We start from the raw sequence: 19,518 nt of genomic DNA, 5'->3' as shown, positions 1-19,518 counted from the left end.
AATGTGCAAGGCGTGGAAATCATTTAATAGTTTGAAATTAGTCCCAGAAGTTGCAGGACAGAGCAAGCAAGCAATCACTGCTGTGCAATCTGACATATGAAAAAAGGCAGCTGACTTTAGGCATGGTTACGGTGCATAACCACAGTATTTATAGTGTATATATTCAAGAACCCACAATCCTAATGGCCAAATCGAGGAAGCAAAATATTGCGTGCCCCTCTTTCACTAACTGTGAATTGCACTAACCTTGATGAACTCTTTTCCACCCAAAAGAGCTGGTCCTTATGCTTCCATTATTAACCCTGACATATATCAAAATGGACCAGTAATCTATAAAAAAATGGCCTTATAAAATCTTCATCCTGTTTCATAGGAACGGTCTTTGTACATGTACTGCATGTCCCAAACATCCTCAAATATGTTTTTCTTCTAGGTTGGTTCCAAAAGTACACAAACTTACTAGCTTGCTGAGATTTATTCAGAAAAAACAGTGGTGCTGTAAGCATTTGGCATCCCATTCTTACTGTCTGCTTTCTGTTATAAGATCAACCAGTTCATATCTTCTTGTCATCACTTTGTGTTCCAACACAGGATTAATGACGTTACATCTAATAAATGCTTACAGCAATAAGGACCTTTATTCCTTAAACAGGGGACTGTTAAATATGTATTTAGCTCCCTATACCTCTAAAAGTAAAGTAGAAAAGAAACTTAAAATAAATATAATATGCCCATCATACTACAGTATAAACTTCTAGAGAGTCAGCCTTTCTAGGATAATTTTCCATTAAGTTCTGATAGTTGAAACAGATAAGGCATAACCATTCAATCAGAGAGAACCACTCACTCATGTCTTGATGCTGTTACTCTCACGGAGACAGAAGAGTGTGCTTAATAAACTCAGTCTCTTAGGCAACTCTGCACTGTAAGCATCTTACAGTTTTAGGCCAAAAAAAGACAAGTGGGTGTGTGTGGGAAAAGAACTGAGGTGTGTTTGTGGCATGTGGAGAGAGAACATACGCAGTCCGGTCCAGCCCAGATGCTCAAATGAAAACAGCAAGTGCTTAGAAAGTAGCTCCAAATTTAATCATAAAGCTGGATATTTTGGAAATACTCTACGGAACAATACCAACGCTCGATGCCAAGTGTGAAGCTTGATGCACAGCACAGCATTCCCTGCTAAACAGTGACTTCTGGTTATTTGGGGTAAAAACTTTCTCTCCCATACCCAGACTTCGGAGACTAAAAAGTCTTACGTAATCCCACACATACAACTGCATCCTGCCTTGAACAGAAGCGGCAAGAAGCACGCAAAATGTTTCTGCCTGAAGTCATCTCCTGTTTCCCAGCCCTGCTCTCTGACACAGTCTAGTGAGGGCGTCTACTACACAGTAGATTTTTCTGAACTGCCGAGAGCTGTGACCTCACTGGGTAAAAAGTTTGGCTTCGGCCAGCCCTCTGCCGCTTGCCGCTGAAGGGAGGTCCTTGGTGTGTGTGTGTCTTGCCGGTGGATCCCTTACTTGATGGGAGGGGAAAGTGGGGCTTATCCAACCAGAACGTGCCTGCTTACTGCATGCTTGATCATCCTCTCCCCCTCCTCCAGCATGTAAATCCACCACAAAGGAGCTGAAGTTCAAATGGGGCTGTTTGAGCTTCGCTTGAAGTGATGGATTGAAAGCTCATAACTTAAACACGGAAGAGCCGGTGCTCCTGAAACACACGTCAAGAGCTGCAGCCTATTGTTCCGGAGCGCCTACATAGCATGGGAGCCAACGGCTTGCTTGCCGTCGGCAATCAGATTAAAGGCTCAAGAATTTAAACAATAAGGAAGTCAGAAGACCCCAGTAGCCATCTGTTGTTCTCCTTCTAAACGCGGGACCAAAGGCATGCACTTCTCACGCAGTAGACGCTAGGCAGTCTGCACCACAGATGAATGTGTTTATTTGGCATCAGTGATGTCATTATTTCTATGGATGAACCTATCAGCGAATCCTTGATTTAAAAACAAAGCAAGATGCACATTTGAAGCTTGAAGAAAGAAGCCCAAAGGAAATAGGGTAAGAATATGAAAAAATACTTCATTTAACAGGGATATATTGTATATATATATAGATAAACACACACACACACACACACACATACATATATATATACACACACAGATATATATATATATATATACATATACACACACATACACGCACACACACATACACACATAAAACAGGTTAGCTATAAAATATTTTTTTAAAACAAAATGGTATCTTTAGAGAACAAAGTCTGCCTTTCAGTAAGAATAATAAACTGGGTTTTAAGTTCTTCTTCAGGTCATCAACTGTCACGAGAGCCTCATGAGGAATTCTCGGTAAAATAAATCCAGACAAATTTTCAAATGTTAAGAGTTCTGCCGGTTCATTTTCATTTTTTAAACTTCAGAAGGTATGTTTATAAGCTCAGCCGAAGATGTTGAAATGCCAAAGTTCCAAACCGTTGAATGTGTAAAATGTGTTTTGCCTTCCTAAATGCTACTAAACTTTAAAACGTGTGTCTCCTCTTTGAAAGGACTATTGTTTTAAAATCCAGGAAACTGGTCTTTGCTTTCCTCTGACACACGGATCAGATTCAAAGATCAGAGCTCCTCCAAGTAACTGTTCAACAAAAATCAAAAATTGTATGTACAGTACAGGTGACAATGGCTTTAAAAATATCTAAACTAAGCAGAGTAGAATATCTGGGAAGTAATCTATGTAACCGCATTAACATGAGATGCCGAGGGTGAACGCAAACAATATATGATTGAACGGTGCTGCAAAGCTCTTAAGACATGAAAGAGAAAGCAAAATCTTTAAGACCCCTTTCAGCATTGGCTGGCTTAACAGACAACCAAGTGAGGCCACTGTTAAAGGGGAATAGAGCAAATGTAACATTTCAGTTCAAATTTCCAAAAGAATTTGTTTTTTTGTTTTTGTTTTAATGATGCTGTCTAGGGAATTTCTGTTTGACCTAGAAACAGAAACAAGAGACCGAAAGTTTAGGATAGATCTGAAGTCTTTAAAGCCGTTTAGTAAAAGTCCAAAACAAAAGCACTTGCAAAATCGAAGACTGATATCTAGCAGGCGTTTATTCCCTCCTCTCTCACATCATCCTCAGCAAGCAGAAATTAGTAGGAAGAAAGGATTCATTCTGAACAATTCTGATGCCAGATCACTTATTACAGGAGGAAGGTAAAAATAATGACTGCAAACTTAGCCAGCTTTTCTGAATCTTTTAAACATTAACTATCTATTTCTTACAAAGTCCAATACACTGACCTGGGCTCATATTATTGTTGGTCATCTACTATATGGAAAGAATTTTGTCTTTTAGAAAGATGCTGGCAGAGTCCTCAAGCCCATATGATTTTATCAAATCATTTGTTATATATAGGCAGTTGGAAGGCAAGTGATTACTGAACCTTCACCAGGAGCAAAGGGACACAGACCTAGGATAATTATGAAGTTTCCCCCATGCCGGGAAGAGTAATCAATTGCAACCTATTTGCCAAGAAAACAACCCTTCAAAAACCCTGATGGGTATGAAAAGTTCTAGGGTAAATTTTAATGTCTTGCTTCTTTCCTGGTAAAAGAGCATTTGATAAGGACTTTAAAACCCACGAGTACCTTCTTAGCACTAATAAACGTGCAATTTCCCAAGTTATGGGGTGTTAGGATTCAAACTGTTCAAGGCTGAACCAAAGCTCAACCTCGGAATCCACTTGGCATTCTATAAAGATAGGGAGTAGCAGTAAAGCGATAGAAAAACTTTATCTCACAAGCAAGTAAGGGGTGTGACTGTAGTATCTCACTTCAGCTTCAACAACAAACGTCCATGCCACCCAGGGAAACAACATCTTCGCTTTAAGGAGCTGCAGACGGATGGTAGATTTAGGCCACCGCACATGCTCCAGCACCTTTTTATCATTGAATCCAAAGGCTACATGGCCTTACTAATAAGTAACTACAGCTGCTCCCACCTCTTGGACAATTAGAAGCCAAGCTTCTATGTCAAAGTAGATAGCAAGATAGTAGAGCTGTTACTATGAAAATCTGGAGCATAAACTGCTTGATAGCAGACGGATGACAAAGATGGTATGTAAGTATTCTATTAGGACATTTTATTCTGAGCTATGCCCAGGAATCAAATAGTCTTTAAAATCCCAAGTTTCTACTGTCCAATCACAGTGCTACGAAGCATTTCTGTAATCTTCTGCTGGCAGCTTCTAACTCAACCCTGCAAGAATTGTTGTATTAATAAAGTGACTAGCAAAAGGGAAAAGTGGAAGCTATATTATCTGCATGAGAGGGACAGAAGGACAGCTTCATCAAGATTTAGACTGTAGTTGCCAAGCCACTTTCTGTAATTGAGCCAGGCCAAATGTCATTTAAAATACCTTCTTTTTACAAAACCAGAAATGTTTAATCCAAACACCATCTGTTTATATGGGCAATAAGAATCCAGGCCGAGCGTGCTGGCATAATATATGAAGTATTAAAACTTCAGGGAAACTTGTGGATTTTTTCACAGAAAATCCTACAGTGTTGTGATTATCTGGCCAACATTTTTATGACTTTTCTCACCCCCTTTCCCAATGAAGTGCTTCTTATAATGTGGCATGTTGATATATGGATATAGACCCGAGTTTATTTTTTTCTTCCAGGAAGGAATACCACATGGCTGAACACTAGGCCTTTCATACATTTTCATTCATTTGGATGCGAAGCCTTGCTGCCAAACGGTCTTGATGGGCTATTCACCCTGTGGATTATTATGCTAGAAAACCTTTCCATAGTGCCCAATTGCCCAACCAAGAACATTTTCTTTATGTGAGTTCTGAGCCATCCTTGATTTGATATTCATATCAAAGAGCTTTTTAAAAAAAATTTCTGGCATTTTTCATTAAAAACAACATCATTAATGACCTTCCAAAGTACATTCCTTTTGTGGGGTCACACTCGACAGATACAGAGACCCAGATGCCCTGTAGTAGGATGTGGTTTTTACAGCTAGATTAGGCAATATGGTATGTTTGCTTTTTAAAACATTTATGCCTCCTCCTTTAGGAATTTAAGGCAGTGTAAGTAATATCACCCTTCCAATTTTATCCCCACAACACGCCTGTGAGATAGATTCAGCTGAGAAATGTGACTAGCCCAGATTCACCCAATGAGCTTCCATGGTGGTTTATCAGCTTTAACCTAGATCTCCATGGTCCTAGTTTTTAACCACTACATCGTACTATTATTAGTAGAGCTGGCTTCTGTTGTCCCTTGGTTCATTTCTATAACTATTATTTTCTCCTCCCATACGCATTTTCAAGATGCACGAGAAACTCTAGGATTGATACTTCCTAAGGTTTAACATAAAAACTCTTTATCTTCAAACTACGTCTCATTAAATGATATACTTTTTTGTTATAACTGTCTTCCATTTTGACTCTGTCCTTTGATTAGGAAATCACTGAAAATAGGAGTGCCACCAAGACCTGACCAGGAGGACACACAGTCAGAGTTTACCATTAACGTAAGGAACACATTCAGGTTACTTAACTTGAGAGGAAAATGCCTAATTGGCTTTCAGAACAAGTTATCATGTACGCCAAAGACAGAAGGTAAAACCAGTACAGAGGAGGTATAGTGACTGAACACAGATCAAACGAGAAAGGACAAGGAAAGATACCTGCATCAGGAATGCCAATAAATAGAGGAAAAGAATCAGTAAAGGAAAATGGGATGTTTTTAAGAAGATCAGAGAAATCGCAGGAAAATTGGCAGAGATGTAACAGGGTTAAAGGGAAGTAGAAAAAATTACACTGCTATCCTTTATCAATGGGATACAGAATAAGAGAAGCATCTGGGGAGAAAGACTGTGTTCAGTAACCATTAGAAAGTGAGATGGGTGGCAACAGATCAGTTCTCAAACAGGAAAGCATCAGGAACAGATGAAACGCCCAGGGGACAGTTTAAATTTGCAGGAGAAGAGCCAGTTAAAATGATAAGCAAGATGAAATAAGACTCTGTGGGGTCTTCAAGGTCAGTACCCTGAAAACAAGAATAGGCAAGAGAATGTGAAAAGTACCAAACTGTTGTGCTAATTCCCCATTCAAGCAAAGTTCTGCTCCAGATTTTACCAAGATGAATGGAGCCATACACACAGAGAGAAATGCCAAATGAATGGGCAGGATTATGAAAAGCAGAGGACACAAGATCAGATAGCTAACGTAAGGTGGATAACGGAAAGAACAAGAATACATAAAAAGGAGATATATTCTTGCTTTACTGAATCTAGCAAGGACCTTGTGTAGATCATGACAAAATGTGGAATAGATTAGAGCTAATGGATATGCTGAAACACCTCATTACTCTGCTGAGGAAACTCTATAAGGAACAGTGAGCTACAGTAGGAACCAAACTTGGCAGCAAACTAAGGATATATTTTATCCTCATAAGTGTTTACAGCAAATATAAGAATGACAGGATTGGAGATGATGGCTGGAATCAAAATTGGTGATCAAAACGCTAACCATTTGAGATATTCAGAAGATACTGCTTTGTTAGCTAAAAGTTAAAAAGACTCAGGAGACCTGATTATGAAAGGAAAAACAAACACACATTATGAGGACCAAGGTAATATCAACCAGCATGCTTAGAGTATGCACGGATGATTGCAGAAAGCAAAGATGATAAACATTGTTTTATTTTTGTGGGCTCAAAGATAGATAAAACGTGGTGAAGAAGCAAAGAAGAGATTAATTCTAGGAAGGAAGGCAATGACAAACTTTGAGAAAGTCCTAAAAGATAAGGATGTTTCTGCAACAACAAAGAGAAGGACATCCAATAAAATATGAAAGCCGGTTGCTGAGAAATAGCAAGAGAAAGAAGATACCTTAAATGGATCTGGAGATATTTAAGTGTGGACTGCAAGAAGACTAGCCTGTCAGTCTTTGATCAAATAGAAGCTGACTGCTGTTAGAAGAGCTACCAATATTGTTAGATGCAGGTAGCAACGGTAAGCACATCACTAAGGATACAAATATACAAAAATACACTTTTGCCACTGAGATGTGGTTCTTCATGTACAGAAAAGAAAACTGAAAAAAAAAATGTGATGCTGTCCTGAGTTGAAGACTTACAGAAATACTATTTGTAACATTAAAAAGTAAGGATACCAGATCTGGGGAGCAGCAATCCAGATGACCATTAGATGACAGCATGAAGATACAGAAAATTTGAGCTGTGGATTTTTGCAGCCCAGACTTGGTAGCTCTAAAAACAAAAAGAGGCCACAAAACTTCTATTGAATTCTAAGTAGAAATTGCTTGGTAAATTATTAAAGCCTTACAGTGCAGCAGGATAATTCCCACAGCGATACTTTGGTTTTCACTTATAACATGCCGGGCCAAAGAAAATATTTAATTTTCCATTTTCAGGAGCGTCCATAAGGGGAAAAAAGCAGTATCGGTTATTTGGAAGTTTGTGTCCCCCTTGCTCATGAAAAGATAAGCAAGAGTTCAAACTTGTAGCTGCAGTTTGAAAAGTGGGTTAACTACAGCAAAGGCTCACAACTACATCTTACCCCTCCTTTGCAGTAGCTAAGAGATGACAGTCCACCTCCACTGGTGAAGACCAAAAGAATTTATCCAAACCAATAAACCAAGTTCAAAAAGCAAACATTCTTCTGAGCTGGGCTTCCCTCTTCTGGATTTAGAATATGAATGTGTTTTAAATAAGGGAGCCAAGTAATGATGAGAAAGAGGATTGTTAGACAGAGCAAGTGGCGTCCAGGGGCTACAGAGCTGAAATCTGATCTGGGGGATCTGGCTGACTTCCCGTAACTCAACTATGGCCACAGTGTGTGGCTGCGTTGCTAGCTACAGTGCACGAACGTCCCACAATATACCCGTCTCAGGCTGTTCAGATCCTGCTTTATCCTTGTGGAAATAATCGTCATCTCTTTTGGGTGGAGGATTTTTCTTACAGCCTTTTTGAAAACACGTTCCCAAATAATAAGTCCTGGGGAATAAAACGATGAGGCAAATGATTTCAACAGAAAAACTGAGATTCTAGCCGGGGTGAATAAAGGTTGCTGAAGACAAACAGACCTGAAGACTATACACCTTTATTTTTAAGCTCTAAAGTGTAAACGTTGGAAGCTGGCCAGGGGCACCAAATCCTGGCTCTACGCGTTAAAGCTGTCTGGGGCGTTTTGAATCGTGTTTCCAATTTCTTCAAGATCTTGAATGCTGCTGCTTTAAAGGTTACACAGGACTTCTTTATAACAGCATGCTCCTTCTTGGTTAAAATAATCTTAGAATACTATATTCTCATGAATAGAAAAGGATGTGTTGCATTCATATTCTACTGAGCACTCTTCTGCTAGAGATTGCCAAAGTTTAAACCCTAGTAACTTTCTGAACTAATACAAAGCCTTGGAATTGTTTTATATTTGGGGGAAAATTCTAGCTTCTATACAGTAGTTATATTGAGTGTTGGATTTTATTGGAATTCCCGTTTCTTTAAGAACTGTGTGGAAAAGGAAAGGCTAGAAACTGCTTTAAGGAAACTATTTGGGATCTTGTCTGGATATTAAGAAACATTTTTAGATGCCAAGTTTTTCAGGCAGAGATCACTGAAATACTCATCCCAGAAAAAAAAGGGGGGGGCAATCTTGTCGAGACTTTCCTTTGGAAAGTTAGAGAAAAGATTATCATCTTACATTAAAAAAAGAACAATAAAAAGAATTGGCTAGAGGGCTGGGAGGATTAAAAAGACATTTTTGTAAGTATGAAAATACCAGAAGGATCTTGCATTATTAATATTTTGTAAGTATTTTTAAACTGCCTTTCATGTTAGGATTATTGAGGCAATATATAAGGAGAATATAAAAAATATGTGCAGCCCAGTACAATACAGTAAAACCACAGAACAAGTAAAATAAATCAGAAGCATGGAAACATATGGGCAGGTTAAGGCAGCATAAGGGTTTGAATGGTTTGAATAATGAAAATCTTATTCACTTAAGATTTTCTAAAAATGCTCCTCTCCCTATCACCCCAGTTTTCTCACACAGGATTGGCAATAATGTGCAACAGCATTAAAAGAGAGCTGGAGACAGATGAAGGTAGAAAGAAAGCAGAAGTGTTGAATAAAGCTCATTGTTCAGAACGGCCCCAAAACATCTCTCTGAAGTCAAGTATAATAAGGATCCTACTTCCAAACCCTGACTACCCATTTCAGATTATTTGTCAAATGCATGTAAGGATTGGGCAGAGGATGCTGTGATCTTTCTCCTTCCTTTTCCTGTTTATACAATTTTTGAATGATTGGGGGCGGGAGGAAGGCATGGTATGTGACTGTTCTGTTCCAGCTTGCACTTTCCCTTCTCTAATTTGAGCTGTTTTCTCCCCCTTCCTCCAGAGTTTTGGGAGAGCTGATCTCCTGCTTTTAACTATAAAGTGCCATTCACGCTTAGCATTATGTGGGCATCTGAGAGGGCCATGTACGCGGTCCTCAAAGCCTGACTCTGGATAGCATTATAGTGTACTTCTAAGCATCTAGATCAGTGTTTTTCAAGCCTGGCAACTTTAAGGTGTCTGGACTTCAGCTCCCAGAATTCCCCAGCCAACTGGCTGGGGAAGTCTGGGAGTTGAAGTCCAGACATCTTAAAGTTGTCAGGTTTGAAAAACACTGATCTAGAATTTAGCAACATAGCGATTGAAACACAGTGAGGTATCCTTCTCTAGGAGAGATTTTCCTAGTAATCAAGAAACCAGTTTTGCTGTGATCCATCAGACCTCGCCATATTTCAGTCTAGTGTAATCCATGTACTTCCCTGGAGACCCAATTAATTATTTCTTTTTCTTTTTCACATCTTTGGAGCCACCACTAAAGGCATTAAAATATACCCTGTACATTTCTCAGCTGACCATCTACTCATCTTCTGACCATCAGCAAAAGCTTGGCTCTTTTCAAGCTCTGCAATTGATGCCACCTTCTTAGATTGTACAATGCAGGCAACAGGTTTTGTGCCCATAGAGGCACTTCAGCCGTCCAAATCTTCCATCAACTCTCATGAGCCAATTCATGTCTTTCTTACTTAAATAACAGGGCTGTGCAGTGACTGAGGTTCAGAGAGGAAAAAGGGATCCAGAGCACACGTAAGGGGCATATGTCACACTTGTCGGCACATTCTGAAATCAAGGGTGTCTTCCTGGGAGGTTGTAGCCTTCAGGAAAAGACACGGCTTCTTTCAGGAGTTACCAAGAGGTGCAGCATCTGTACCCACACGCACTCCAAACCAGGGTTTCGCTTTCAAACCCATACTGTTTCACAGCCCTATTAAACCCTACTAAATAAGCGGTTTTCCATCCCTGGAAGTTTCAGTCAGGCCAATTTTAGAAACTGATTCATCTTGGACGACAAAGGAACAACTGTTTGAGCTAGGTCTTTTAACTTCTGCAATTATTTAAAGCAAAAGTTCCATACTTAGGGGCATTTGCTAGAGATCAGTTAATGTTAAAACACATGCAGGCGCACGGGCGTTTTTACCAACCAGAAGAACATCGCTTTTTGCTTGCTCTGGCACTACTGGGTATTGATGTTCACTATCTTCCGTTTGTTTTACGTTTACTCTAGGTAATACAAAGCATTCCGATAAGGCAATTCAGACATAAGGACAATGAAGGCAGCATTGTGCTTGCTGCTGATGGCCGCTGTGGGAATTGACGCTCAGAAGTCTGAAGATCTTGAAGGCGGCGTTGTGGGAGAGGCACCAGAGTTCATCTACAGAAATAGATATAAACGCTCCAGTGATGCCCAGGACAAATGTACTTATACTTTTATTGTACCTCAGCAGAAAGTAACAGGTGCCATTTGTGTTAATTCAAAAGAACCCGACACTGTGCTTGAAAACAGGGTAAATAAGCAAGAAGTAGAGCTACTCAGCAATGAGCTGTTGAAGCAAAAGAGACAAATAGAAACCCTTCAGCAGCTGGTGGAAGTAGACGGAGGAATTGTTAACGAGGTGAAGCTCCTACGAAAGGAGAGCCGCAACATGAACTCACGAGTCACACAGTTGTACATGCAGCTGCTGCATGAAATCATCCGCAAACGGGACAACGCGCTGGAACTTTCCCAGCTGGAAAACAGGATCCTGAATCAAACGGCTGATATGTTGCAGCTTGCAAACAGATTCAAAGATCTGGAGCATAAATACCAGCATTTGGTATCCATTGCAAACAATCAGTCTGTCATCATTGCACAGTTAGAAGAGCACTGTCAACGAACGCCAGCCGTTAGACCAGGCCTGCAGCCTCCGCTGCCACCAGACCGGATCTACCAGCCGCCCACGTACAACCGAATCACAAACCAAATAGCGACCAATGAAATTCAGAGTGACCAGAACTTAAAGCTTCTACCACCAGCTCTCCCAACCATGCCACCAGTTACCAGCATTCCAACTTCTACTGACAAGCCCTCAGGTATGTAATTTTCTCGATACACCTCAATAGTTTGAATACTGAAGACCTTCATTATATTACCATAATGGTGCCTCGATGCTTTATCACAAACACAAATTAAACACCCTTTGACAAACTGAGGAAAAAACACCGGGAGATCCTGCACTAAGATGCTGGCCTCTGGGTCAGGATGGTTGGCCGGCCCAGCACCTCCAAGGTTACACGAGCGTGGTTTTGCGACACACGGGCTATTTCATAACAACATCACCTGCATAGTGTGAACAAAATCTCCTTGTCTAGGGAAGCTTGCGTGTCTTCTTACTTGCCGATTAAAATTCAAGAAGTTTAGATACTGGTGGCAGTTAAGGGGGAAAACACCCTCTTACGTATATGATCTTGGTTGAGTTCTCAGTGTTCCCCAAAACTATCTTTCTTTCTTTATTTGTTTGTTTGATTTCTATAGCCGCCCATCTCATCTTCCCAATCAGGCAGCAGTTCCAAAACTCAGAAACCGATTTCCCATCACCTTCTACTTGACAAGTCTTTTCAAATGCTGAACACTAACCCTATAACCGTGTATTAGCAAAACATGGGCTAACCCCTGAGGAATCACCTGCTGCCTCCATTGGAGTAGGAGAAAAACCTCTCTAGAGCAGCTTCTGTGTAACATCTTTACTCTCAAATTCTCTTCATTTAATGACCCAACTTCTTGCCTAGCTAGTTCCCTGCTCTACATATATTTTAAAAAGTGTTTGCTCTCAGTTGGACAATACTTCTCTTTTCAAAGGTAACTTGGGTGATAGAAGAACCTTCCTTCCTTCCTTCTCTGATCCTTCCTTCCTTCCTTCCTTCCTTCTCTGATCCTTCCTTCCTTCTCTGATCCTTCCTTCCTTCCTTCCTTCCTTCCTTCCTTCCTTCCTTCCTTCCTTCCTTCCTTCCTTCCGTCCCTTATTACTATAGAATTCTACCTTCCATTCTGCCTAGCATGAATAATCTGTAATCTGCTTCTCCTCCATCTTGCCTGTAGTTCCTTTGGGAAGCTTACCTCCTACTCTTGGACAAGAATACATTGAAAGCTGTATTTTCCTTTATTAAATTATGGAAAACTTCCTTGGAGCTAAAGGCTATGCTGGAAATGGATCGTAAGCCAGAAAAACTCTCAGCTACTTTTTTAATGTTATACAATGTACAGATTTGCATCTCTCCTTCTGATATTTTAATATACTGCTTTACCATAAGGTTTTTAAATCTCTCTCTACACACACACACACACACACACACACACACAAACACACGGCTTGTCAGGGGGAAGACACAGGGGTTATTACAGTTCAGAAAATAAACAAGCTTTCTCTATTATATCTGAACAATTATATTAATAAGCTCAAAGGAATGGTAAGTGGGATTCACAGTAGGAGAAGCTAATGTGAGAAGATTCTTAAGAGAGGTGGAGTTCCTAAAAACAGCTATTAAAAGCACTATTTTCTCTCACCTAAGAAACGTGATAGAAGAGAGCTGGATTCTCATCAAGCAATACTTCTAGATGAAATAATCAACCCCCACTTTTTCTTAATCAGGGAAACTAACTGGAGAGAAAAGAATAATTTTAATGGTGATTTGTTCAACCAACAGCATCTCTTAATGCTTTCGGACTGTGAAATCGTTCAGTTCTCCCTCGGTTGTGCTTTTTAAATGATGCAATACTTTGTCTTTAGGAAATGCCTCAGAACCCGGGTGAGGACTCCACAGCTCCACTTGGCAGATCTAGTGAGCATATGTGATTAATACAGGATTATGTTTTCTTTCTTAAAATCTGTTGGTTAAATGGACCCTGATCCTACTTCTGCCTGCTTTGAAGCTTAGCATGCGTGATTTGGCACACATGGGTGCAGAAGAACAAACACCCACAGAGTGTTTGAGGGAGGGGAAGACTCAGGGCTCTCACAATACCTGGCCAGCCCGTTATATCCCTTTGTCAGTTCTGGAAAAAAATGTGGATATTTCCCTGAACACAAATAGAGAAAACTGTACTCAGCCGTAAGGTGTAAGGGCTAAAGCTGGTGAGGTGGGAATGAAAGATGGAGAGTTGTAAGGACATGCAATGGCTAAGAAACTTTAGAGTCAAAGAGATGGGAGAATGTGGCCTAGGATTTAAACCTGGGGCTGACACAGATACATACACAATCGCGATTCCTGCATCCCAGAGCAGCTGATTTTCTGTGCATGTATAACTTCTTTGGAATCTATGATAAAAGCTACTTAATTAGCTACCGTGCCCTTGAAGCTTCTGTGTTAGCTGCTGAGTAAGGAGCTACAAGACTGGAGGGAGAGGTTTATTGCTAGGTCTGATACTACGTCTAAAAACGAGCAGCAATCTGCAAGAGTGGGATTCCAAAGGGTAATGGAGACTGTAGCTTTCAGACCCCATATGCATTGTTTTAATTTAATTACATGGTGGACTCCTTCAAAACCAAGGCAGTCTTGCGACTGTCGTATTACTCTCTAGGTCCTGGCTTGCCACGAGCATTGGAATCAGTCAAAACATGCCGAAGAACATTCACCTGATTGCATTATATTTAATGCACACACAGAAAGGGAAAAAAACCACCCACGATTATCTCCAGAAAAACCAGTCTTTGCAGCTGTCACTCATTATGGTCCTCTGAGGTTTAGAAGAGCTTCACAAGAAACAAGGAGTATGACGTTGATGGGCCATCAGTTTAGACAACCCATTGTCACTAAGGTCTATAAAACTAAAACAAACAAACAATTAAAAACTGGATTTAAGGAACTACCAGATACGGAGGAAAAACACTGTAAGCAGGTTCCCTTTCAGAACAAGAATGTGCCTCTCTTGCAGTACGGTTGACACTGTTATCAATTCTTTTTCCGATGCTATTTCTGGCAAGCTGTTTAACTGTCAACTTCTCTTACAATATAAGAAGCCAAAAACAACTCCATCAGTCTCTACAGAGATTTCTGGGATGCTGGGGGGGGAAACAGGAAATATGTTTACACAGCTCATCTGACTGTACAGCTTCTAAGCAAAATTAGTTGGCATCAGTGCAGTATTGCTACGCTGCTTTCAAAACATGTCCCAGAAACATTTTTAAGAAGCTTAATTGTTTTTTTAAATGCACATTAAAATGATGTCTATTTAAATCAATTGACAAATTTATGGAGTAATTAAGATGCATTGTTCAGTATAAAATATACACCTTCCAGTTACCAACTACTCTGATAGCCCCTTTCATGCATACGATATCCATAATATGAAAACTACCTCTTGTAAAATGGCCACAAACAAGCAAAAACAGCCCAATATTAATCCCATGTATCTTAACATAAAAAACTGAATTTCGTTTCAGCTGTGTTTAAAAGTGTACTTGTTTTCCCTGTGGACTTTTACACACAATTTTACAATCACATCACAAAGCATCTCCTTTCTCCATGTCTGCGCCATGAATAATTGCTAAGATTGACTATGTTCAGATATAAATCCAGGACTCTGTCCTGGATGTTACTACAAATTTCAGGTTGAGCTGTTCACAGCTTCAAAGAAGATAACCACAATACAACAAATACTAATATCATTCCTCTTTAAATACAGGAGTTGAGCCGTTTTGCAGTCTTCAAGTGGGAAGTTAAGACTGTCAAAAGGCATTCCAAATATTGGTATCAATGCTCACGAAATGACTTCCTTGGCATTCTTGAAATCAGGTGGAACTCCAGACTTGAACTGTAAACTTGTTTCCTGCTCCTCTCTCCTAAATTTCATCCTGGGCTGTTCAGTGGAGTTACTACATGCACACAAACAAAAAGGCAGCCACGCAAAGCCTCACTTGAGTTGGTCAGTTTTAAGTGGACCGTTTTAATTATCTCTCTGTAGCCTCCTGGATGCCAAAACAGGAAGGGAGACATGTTGGTTTCTGCAGAAAGTTCCTGTCCTTGCAGAAAAATAGAAGTTAAAACAACCTCCTCTGTACCTTATCCATTCCTGCAAGACAGGGATCTCAAGAACAGAGAAACCTGTGTCCCTTGTACCTGAAAGCCTCTGGGGAGAGGGGGTGTGATTGGAAACATGCCAAAATCTTGCATGTGTTCAGCGCCATGCAACAAAAGAGTTTGGCAGTAATGACAAACATCCCTTTAATACTGAAAGATAAGGGGATTTGCTTAACATCCATCATATTTTCACAGCTTCCTTGCTACTATAATTATTTTCAGCAATAAATCATATACTATGCTTCTAATTTTGAAAACCAGCACTCCAGAATATAGTAAGATAAATGAAGCTTAGCTCTCTTGAAACAAGAATGATCCAGAAAACATATGTGCCTTTGGCTAGGACTGAGATGATATACCTTACAAGAAAGATGCATGGTGTCTCTGTTTCCCACCAGGTCCTTGGAGAGACTGTTTACAAGCCTTAGAAGATGGCCACGGCACCAGTTCCATATATCTTGTAAAGCCTGAAAACACAAACCGGCTGATGCAAGTCTGGTGCGATCAACGACAAGATCCTGGTGGCTGGACAGTTATTCAAAGACGTTTGGACGGATCAGTAAATTTTTTCAGGAACTGGGAAATGTATAAGGTGAGGCCAAAAAATGGTGGATTTCACTGAAGGGGAAAAAAAATCTTCTCTGAAGTCCAGTTTGAAGGAAGGAAGGAAGGAAGGAAGGAAGGGAGGAAGGGAGGGAGGAAGGAAGGGAAGGGAAGGGAAGGGAAGGGAAGGGAGGAAGGGAGGAAGGGAGGAAGGGAGGAAGGGAGGGAAGGGAGGGGAAGGGAGGGGAAGGGAGGAAGGGAGGAAGGGAGGAAGGGAGGAAGGAAGGGAAGGGAAGGGAAGGGAAGGGAGGGAGGAAGGGAGGAAGGGAGGAAGGGAGGAAGGAAGGGAAGGGAAGGGAAGGGAAGGGAAGGGAAGGGAAGGGAAGGGAAGGGAAGGGAAGGGAGGGGAAGGGAAGGGAGGAAGGGAGGAAGGAAGGGAAGGGAAGGGAAGGGAAGGGAAGGGAGGGAGGAAGGGAGGAAGGGAAGGGAAGGGAAGGGAAGGGAAGGGAAGGGAAGGGAGGAAGGGAGGAAGGGAGGAAGGGAGGAAGGGAGGAAGGAAGGAAGGGAAGGGAAGGGAAGGGAGGGAGGAAGGGAGGAAGGGAGGAAGGAAGGAAGGAAGGAAGGAAGGGAAGGGAAGGGAGGGGAGGGAGGGAGGAAGGGAGGGAGGAAGGGAGGAAGGGAGGGAGGGAGGGAGGGAGGGAGGGAGGGAGGGAAGGGAAGGGAAGGGAAGGGAAGGGAAGACATACAGTATTTCAGTCTCTACTGAGACAATCCAGTTTCTAGGTGCATCACAACACTTGATAAGCATCTAGATAAAGTCGAAATTGGTTGAAGAAATTTGGACCTGATTCCCTCTGAGTTACTAAAATCTGAGAACCAAATAGTGGCTGCACAATTACCTTTGCCAAAAAAAACACTGAGTGTCGCAGAAATTTAACAACCCCTAGATAATGGCTACCTGTGACTTGTGACTCCTTTTGTTAAATCAGTGCTGAAAGCTGATTCATTTCCTTCTTTCTTCTGATAGCAAGGATTTGGTAACATCGATGGAGAGTATTGGCTGGGGTTAGAAAACATTTACTGGCTGACAAATCAAGGCAACTACAAATTGCTGATAACCATGGAAGACTGGTCAGGACGTACAGTTTTTGCTGAATATGCCAGCTTCCGCCTGGAGCCAGAAAGTGAATTCTACAAGTTGCGATTGGGCCGATACAACGGCAATGCTGGAGATTCCTTTACGTGGCACAATGGAAAGCAATTCACTACACTGGATAGAGACCATGATGTATACACAGGTATAAAAATTCTGCGCTGAATTCGATGAGAATTTACGTTAAAACTATTTATGCAATATCTATTTAAATGAATAAATAAACATTTATTCAATATTTATTTATTTATTTATTTAGTAATAAAATTTACTCTGGTTATCAGTGGCATGCCTGAGGTACAACTCAAAGCCTAGGGATCCAGCAATAGCATCCTACAATAGCCCATTCAATTCTTCTCCTTTTCAGTACTAGAAACGTGAAGTTACCCACTGAAGTTGAATTCAGGGAGACCAAGAGCCAACAGAAAGGAATATGCTTGAACTGTGGAATCCACTGGCAACAGTCATGACAGCCATCACTTGAAACAAGTCTAAGTTCATGGAGGATTGCATTCTCAATGGCTCCTAGACCTTGATGGGTGCATACAACATCCAGAATCAAAGGCATCATGGTCTAGAAGTTGCTAAAGAGCAACAGTGAGGGAAAGGGGCATCGTTCTCTGTTTCTAAGTTTAAGGTGCAGATAATTTGCCACTGACTTGGACAGAATGCATGAAGGCTCTGGTTATGGTGATAACTTGCTTTCGGCTTCCTTGGGTAATAAAAAGAAAGAAAGAAAGAAAGTGGGTTAGGCGAAACCGGAACTAAGGATGTGTAGACAAGGGGGGAAAACTAGCAGACAAGCCTGAGACTGAATCAGAAAGTGTTACTGATGAGATGGTCTCGATTTCTGAAGCAAAGTCTGTCTGAATTTTCCGAGGGGCTTAATAACCTCAACAAAGTGAGGTTACTCATAGCCAAGATGACGCATCTGAAGCAGTCAAAGCCAGCATGGACACTTGTATTCAACTTGACTTAGGAGCCATTGATTCCTTGCAGGTGTTATCAACCTTGCCTCTTCTCCCAAGTTTTCTGAACGTTGGTGAAGAGAGGCTCTATTCCAGAGAGACACCGCCAGCCAGACGCGTGTGGAAAAGTGCGCCCAGCTTGAAGCCTAGACTAAGATAATCCATGTATTCAAAACGCGGTTTCTTTATTTCTGTTACAGGTAACTGCGCACATTACCAGAAAGGGGGATGGTGGTACAACGCGTGCGCCCACTCAAACCTCAATGGCGTCTGGTACCGAGGAGGTCATTACCGAAGTCGATATCAAGATGGAGTTTATTGGGCAGAGTTCCGGGGGGGATCCTATTCCCTGAAAAAAGTGGTTATGATGATCAGACCTAACCCTAACACATTCCACTGAAAGGAATACAGCCTTCTCAAGAGACAAAATAAAAAGGTGCCAATAGTTACGTGTGTTTTCCAGAACACACCTTCTCAGCAACAGAGAATGTCATGTATTGCACATGGACTGCTATACAAGGAGACCTGTATATCGTACTGCTCCAGAATCATTCTAGAAGCAAAATAAGAAGCATTTCAGATCATCACTCTTTGTATGAAAGAAAGAAAGAAAGAAAGAAAGAAAGAAAGAAAGAAAGAAAGAAAGAAAGAAAGAAAAAAACACACACATTCAGAGGAAACAGACTGTAGATAAACTGAGATGCGAGGAATACTGCCACATCATCTAAATACTTCGTATGGTATATACTCTCAAATCCTGCACATACTCAAAACTGTACAGTAAATAATAGATTCATTTGACACAGGAAATTATATCCTTTGAAACTATGTAGCCAGTATGGGTATCTTATTGTTCTTAATTTAATCTGTGTGAAGTGTTACAAAGCCTTACTGCCTGCCTAGAACTGCGTCTAGCACAAACAGGATTCCAACTTTGCTTGGATGCAAGGCGGCGTTAGAACCTCAAAACGAACTATTTCAAGCAGTTTATACAACCAACCCCAACATTTCTCTTTACTCGTCTGCATTGGCCATTCTCCACAAATTGACCAACTGGTACTGTATTTCCCCCCCCCCCCATTATCTCAGCAGTATCACACATTTTTCTAGACATTTGGGGACAACTCAGATCTTACTTTATAATCAGCAGAAATATTTTCATCGTAGAAATGAAAATTTCAGGTTCTGAGCTTGAAGACTCGTCATCTCCTCTCTAATAAAAAGAGCAGTCATGCAACTGACAGGGTTACCTAGTCAATGGAATGAAAACTTGGGGGAGGGGGGCGCGGCTGGAAAAGATTCTGGCATCATAAAAAAAAAAAGCTCAAAGTTTGCTCTGCCTCGAATCGAAGGCA

At 40.9% G+C, this 19,518-nt stretch overlaps 2 protein-coding genes across 6 annotated transcripts in view; one reads left to right on the top strand and one right to left on the bottom strand.

Annotated features, from left to right (window-relative positions):
* Positions 1 to 19,518, bottom strand: part of RALGPS1 (Ral GEF with PH domain and SH3 binding motif 1) — a 127,028-nt gene that overhangs the window by 56,378 nt on the left and 51,132 nt on the right. The gene's annotated exons all lie outside the window — the stretch shown is intronic.
* ANGPTL2 (angiopoietin like 2) lies at positions 1,475 to 18,995 on the top strand. Of its 2 annotated transcripts, XR_010068784.1 has the most exons (6): positions 1,475 to 2,057; positions 10,671 to 11,515; positions 15,898 to 16,091; positions 17,070 to 17,340; positions 18,364 to 18,756; positions 18,798 to 18,995. XR_010068784.1 is itself a non-coding variant. In XM_063316326.1 (5 exons), the coding sequence occupies exons 2-5, from the start codon at positions 10,714 to 10,716 to the stop codon at positions 18,561 to 18,563; spliced, it is 1,467 nt and encodes a 488-aa protein (XP_063172396.1). In that variant the 5' UTR covers positions 1,475 to 2,057; positions 10,671 to 10,713; the 3' UTR covers positions 18,564 to 18,772. The 2 variants fall into 2 exon arrangements, 1 of the variants encoding a protein (XP_063172396.1); XM_063316326.1 differs by lacking the exon at positions 18,798 to 18,995 and having other exon boundaries at positions 18,364 to 18,772.

The sequence above is a fragment of the Candoia aspera genome, chromosome 16 (assembly GCF_035149785.1).
Source record: "Candoia aspera isolate rCanAsp1 chromosome 16, rCanAsp1.hap2, whole genome shotgun sequence".
In the NCBI taxonomy this organism is placed as follows: Eukaryota; Metazoa; Chordata; class Lepidosauria; order Squamata; family Boidae; genus Candoia; species Candoia aspera.
This window is presented reverse-complemented; position numbering and strand designations above follow the sequence as displayed.